This window comes from Elaeis guineensis, chromosome 13 (genome assembly GCF_000442705.2).
Source record: "Elaeis guineensis isolate ETL-2024a chromosome 13, EG11, whole genome shotgun sequence".
NCBI lineage: Eukaryota > Viridiplantae > Streptophyta > Magnoliopsida > Arecales > Arecaceae > Elaeis > Elaeis guineensis.
Window position 1 is genome coordinate 4,281,491 of NC_026005.2, and position 6,102 is coordinate 4,287,592.

Here is a 6,102-nt window from a genome sequence, read left to right on the forward strand (position 1 = left end):
TATGAGTGCTTGGCTTTGTCGTCGATTTGCCGAACTGCGCGTCGCCGTCAGTCTCCTGGCCGTCGTCGCCTTCCTTTCGTTTCGTGGGTCTATGGCTCGCGTACTCGCAAGAGAACCTGACGAGCCGGTTGTTTAAACCGCGGCACCAGGGGCACCGCTTCCCCTCGCTTTCTCTTTTAAATAGACCCAAAACCGGACAAAGATCTCGCTCCCCGCACGACTATCCCCTGAAAACCCCCTCATCCGATGGCTTTTTGTGTGCCGCCCGCCACCCAAAACCCTCCCAAAACCCTCCAGAAGACCCCTTCCTCCCCTCTTTCTCTCGCTCCCTTCGCCTCTCCATGGCGCGCCCTTCTCGCCCCACTCCTTCCAACCTCTCAGTCGGCTCGAAGACCCAAATCCGCTCCGCTCACGACGTCTCCCTTCTTTCCGCCGACGCCCGCCACCGGGACGACGTCCTCTGTGCCGCCCGGAGCGCCCTCTCCAACTGCCTCTCCGAGACCCACCTCGATCGCACCGTTCCGGGTCTCACGGCCAAGGCCAGGGGCAAGGTGAGGCGGTCTTCCTTGGTTTTCTCATAGTTTTCCTCTTATCAATGGCGTCTTTTTTTAGAGCCGATGGGTTGCTGTAGGTGAGAGACATTTATGATGGTGGAGACCATGTGGTTCTGGTCACTACCGACCGGCAGAGTGCTTTTGATCGGGTTCTCGCTTCCATCCCTTTTAAAGGCCAGGTCTTTATTCTCTCCTTTTCTACCTCTCACATTGTTTCAGTTGTTTGCAGTTTGAAGTTAAAAATTCCATCTCTGATTGATTGATCTACTTTTGGTTCTTTCCATGCTTCTTGATTGATTTCATTTAGAAAAATGACTTTCTTCATCCCTCGGGTTGAAATGCATTATTTATTGAGGCTGAGAAATAATTCGTCCCGTATTGAATCTATTAAGCAACTGATTTAAAATTATGAAAATTGAAGATGGATTAGCACCATAATATATGGATAGAAATCCTGAAAAATAATTTTTTACAAATCTGTGATTGAATTTAATGTCATCTAAGAAGTGAGTCAAGGATCTTAATTTTCTTTTGCTCTTGTTGTTGGAGGAACAAAACTCCATATCTATGTTTGAACATTATATTGCCTGGTTATCTGTTTTGACTGCTCCGAGGGAGAAATGGCTTTGAAGCTTAGTTAGATGTTTCTGGCGAAGAGGTATCTTCAATATACATAGACCGTTAAAAATGTTGAAACATCATAACTACGGGGATGAATAAGACAATCATGATGAGGAAACTTGTGGCAGTCGGTTGAGAAGAAAACCACATAGTTCAATGCAAGGGTGGGGAAAGATAGTTCTAGAGTTAATCCTAATGCAACAACAGAAGAGGGTTATGGTAGTGGAGCCATGAAGATCTCAAAATGTCATTTGATTTGGAGCACATATGTGCAAGTGAAGCGTTATGTAATGTGTTCTGAAGAACCACATATGTAGGTGTGACTATGGTAGTGGAAGGCTTTAATTTAATTGGAGTATAGTTCTTGATGGGGCAATTTCTTTTGGAGCCAAGGGTTTAATTTCTGGCAGGGTAGTAGGTGTCCAGGCCATCCATCCCATTTATGTGAGAAAATGGGACTAGGATAGGGGTGAGACTCCTCAGAACCCATCTACATGGAAAAAGAATAAGAAAGATGAAAGAAAGACAGGAAGAAAAGAATAAGAAAAGAAAAAAGGAAAGGAAAGGAGGAAAATAAGAAGAAAAAGAAAGAAATGAAGGAAGGAAATGAGACGAAAAAGAAAGAAAGGAATGAAGAAGAAAAAGCAAGATAGGAAGCAAAGGAAGAAAGAAAACTAAGAAAAGAAAGAAAAAGGAAAGAAGTGACAAGAAAAAAGAAAGAAAGGAAGGAAAGAACAAAGAAGGGAAAGAAGAAGAAGAAAAAGGAAAGAGAGACAAAAAGGAAGAAGAAAAAGAAAGGAAGGAAAAAAAACAAAGAAAAATAGAAAAAGAAATGAATTAAAAAAAATAAAGGAAAGAAGGGGAGAGACATTTAAGGTACCTATCGGAATATTTAATCAAGACGACTGTTGGGATAGGGTGGGACAAAGGGACATCCTGTTTCATGGAGAAATCGGAACATCTTCGTCCCATGGGATTTAAATCCTTTGTTTGGGTCGACTGGAAGGTGGGATATCATGGTCATGAAGAATGATTAGGCATGGGCTTTACCGTTGTTGTGATACTAATGATGGGAAGAGCTAATGTTACTTTTGGCTTAGTTCATATATATATAAGATATTGGCAGGAGTATGTTGAGTTAAATTTTTACAATCTTACCTTTGATAAGGTAGGGAACGATCTTTTAGATAGCAACATGTGTGTCTCTTCAAAAATTTTGAGGAGGCAAGGTGACATGGATGCATTTTACGGCTGATAACTTTCATTGGTGTAAACTTATAGGCAATCCTCCAATAACAAGCAGTGACTCTGTTCTTTTTCTGGTGGATTATGGGTTACACTTTCCGATTATTCACCATATTGGTCTCATATTACCAACTTTTACCTAGATTTCTATCACATTGAACAATAATGAGAAGAAGTAGGATGTGGATTTAGAAAATGCAGCCAAAGCACATGAAGTTGGAAGAAACTACTAAGGATAGTGGTAAGAATATGGTGCTTATGCATTTTAAGATGTGGTTGTGCACTCAGGGTTGGAAGGGGCTATTGAGGAATAACTGTGGGCAACTTGAGAGGATTGTACTCTGTAGTCTGCCCTAGATTCTTCTAGTATATAGACAAAAAGTAACACATATTCGGTAACCAAAAAAATAAAATTAGGTTAGAGCAATCAACAACAAAATGGCATCATGATTTTTAGTAAAGGATGAGGTACCACAACAAAAAAAATAAACAACACAAAATTAATAAAGACAATGGGAACTATAAGTAGACTTAAGCATTTTAAAACGAGAACAATAACAGTATATAATTAAAAATATAAAACAGGAAGATGATTAAAATGAATAAAAACTCTGGCTAAAAATATTCTGTAAAATACATTATAGGAAAACAAAAACTTCGTTAATATAAGCAGAAAAAATTCAAAACATATTCCATACCAAAAAAATCCAAAACACATTTCCTATTGGTTATGCATGGCACATTAAAATTAAAAAGACAAATTATAATCATATTTTAAATAAAAAAATTATATATAGTTTTAATAAATAAATAGGGACTTTGTAAAAGAAAAGATGAATCTTGTAAAAAAAAATTAAATATGATATTAAATTATGAAAATACCAATTAATTAAATAATTAGAACAAAAGTTATCATAGAAAATTAGATATAACTGGAGAAAATCTGAACACCATTTCCTATCCAATAGTGCAATGCACTTTAAAAGTGTAAAAAATATGAATTTGATTTTTTTAAAAAAATAGTAGAATGATTTTCATAAAGGAAAGGATAAAACTCATGGAAGTTTAGAGAACACTAAATAATAAATTATAAAAATTCAAATATTTTGATATGGTCTAGACTGTTTTTTGTTAATTAGATTTAGGATAGCCAAGCGGAGGGAGAAGTTATGGAATTGGTTGAGTAGAGAAAATTCAGAGAAAGTGGTAGAAATAATGTTTGTGATTTAAGATCCACTAAGTTAGGAAGTCTATCCTTAAGTTTTTGTTTCAGAACAACCAATATCTGTTGTTATGATGTAACAGTTTTAAGTGTTCTCTTCTTAATATTCCATCTGAGGGAAAATATTAAAGGCCCAAAGCTGCCCCAGTGGTCCCTTTGATATAGTATGGATCCATATAAGTTTTTAAAGGAAAATCTAGATTGTAGGGAGACAATGATGAGAGAAATTAAAACATTAATTTTATTCTGAATGATATCTAAATCAGTGTCTCAGGAGTTGGAGGAGAAAAATTTAGAACTCTTGACCAGCCAAATCGATCAGTCTTGAAGAGTAAATTTCAAGATTTATTATTTTTTTATAACACTATAGGTATATTTCACAAGACATCAAAATCATGCCAAAAAAGGAAATAAAAGCAATGGGTGCTGTATAAGGTTTGCTCCTGAAATTTGGTAGAATTTGTACATTGCACTTTGCACATGTTCACATATTTTGAAGCATATATATTGACAAGTAGTGTTTCAATATATTAACATTCATGCAAGCCATGAAGTGAATAATATGTATTTCTTTTATCATAATTAAAGTCCACATTTTATTTCAAAAAAACAAGATCATGCAAAGATATATGCAAGTCTCCTTGCTTCTCTTTCATTGATGTTGAAAATTTCATTTCAAATTTCCAATACTTGAATTTAGTGTGGTATGCCTCTCACTAATGGTGCAATGTAGGGTTCAAGAAGTCTGCATCATATAAATCTTTATATATGATGCATGTGACACACTTTATATAGCTTGAGTCATGACCTCAAGGTGTTATTTAAGAGTCTCACCTAGAGGTGTGAGGCAATGCATGCATGAGAAACAATGAGATTCATGATCTTGATTGATCTAAGAAGTGATAGTTATCCAGAGGAGGAAAAATATCAAGATTGACTTAGGTAAAAAGGATAAAGGACAATTAATTATAATAAGGTACATGGAAAAGGTCAGATTCCTACTAACAAAATTGAGGTGAGGGCAACATGATTCAATGCAGCCAGTACTTTTTATTATTGATGAATGATCTGTGCTACCAAACTCTCAGAAAAGCATAGTAAAATGACTCTCATTTTCAGAACATGGTAAGCCAAAAGAAAACCTGCATCCAATCATCCAGTTGGCTGCAAAGCTAGCCCTTGTTCAACAGACAGTACTGAATCATTTCTGGTGAGCTGTGTGAAGCGGAACCAGCTCTATTCTTCAGGTTTCTTGCCAACAGTAGAGTCTGATGTTAATTTAAGTCTTCTTCATGAATCCAACTAAATAAGCCCTTATCATAGTCAGAAATTCAACTGCCCTTTCACTTTAATTTAGTAATTCAAGTATAGTGGAAGGAGTGCCAAAGTCAATTGTAGTATAAAGCTTCTGCCCTTATAGTAATGTGGAGTGACATAATCAATGGAATTCAACCAGTTCCCTTGTTATGCAACATTTTTTTTTTTGGCCTTCTACTCCTTATGGGAAAGAAAATCCTTCTGGATGTCAATACAGAAGCAGAAAGCTTCAACTCACTATGTTAGATGATGTTATCTTGAGTACCGATTAAAGAAATATGAAAGAACAAATAGGCCGCTAATTTTGAATTATATCATAAAAAGCATTTGGCTTAGTTGGTTTGCTCTAATTCTATATTATGAATTTTGGCATATTGTGAAAGATGATTACTGGAGCAGCATTAGAATATCATAATTGTAGTCTGTTAATGACAACAGTGCTTGCTTCATTTCTATCATTTATATAGAGATCACTTTTAAACTCTAAGCCAATCAAGTAATTGGATCAGCTGTGTGTCTCTTCATCATCAAGTTTTAGTGGAAATTTGGAAATTAGAGTTCAAGGGTTTATGAAATCAGATCTTTTGGAAGCAAATTAATACGAAACATGGGTTTCTAGGTTTTCTTTTGTTAGGATTGTTTTCTTTTTCTTTTTGCGTGGCAATCTTTTCTTTTTCTCCTTAAATGGTTCTAGTGTTGGAAGTCAAAGTTTCCATTTTGATTTAGGATTCAAAATCTATTCAGATTGCCTTTCATGATTGTTTAAAAAATGGGGTTAAATTTGGGCATAAGGTTGATTTTGGAATTTCTTCTGCTAAAATTACTGCGAGTTAAATAAGAAAACAAGATGGATAATTAGGATATGATTTATGATTCATATGATTAAGCTAAATAATATTGCGACTATTGCTATTCTTTATAGCAAAATTTGAATACTAGAAGATTACACAACAACAGCAGCATGGCTTCTTTAACAATGTAAACAGACAAAATGATGTGACTACGTTTAAGGTTGCGTTTTGATGGTTAAAAAAAGAAACCTAGCACAAACAGCGGTCAGTTTGGATTTGGTTGCTGTATATTGGTCTGCATTTTTGGTTTTTTGGGGTCCTAGATCTGATTTCAGATGTTTAGATTGTTTTA

At 35.8% G+C, this 6,102-nt stretch overlaps 1 protein-coding gene across 1 annotated transcript; it reads left to right on the forward strand.

Moving 5' to 3' along the window:
• Positions 1–733, forward strand: LOC105060570 (phosphoribosylaminoimidazole-succinocarboxamide synthase, chloroplastic; the record flags this gene model as incomplete). The annotated part of the gene is given in 2 exon segments (XM_073248169.1): positions 1–551; positions 632–733. Coding segments are annotated over 2 exon segments (312 nt in total), but the record flags the coding sequence as incomplete, so codon positions are not given.
• Positions 734–6,102: the final 5,369 nt, after the last annotated feature.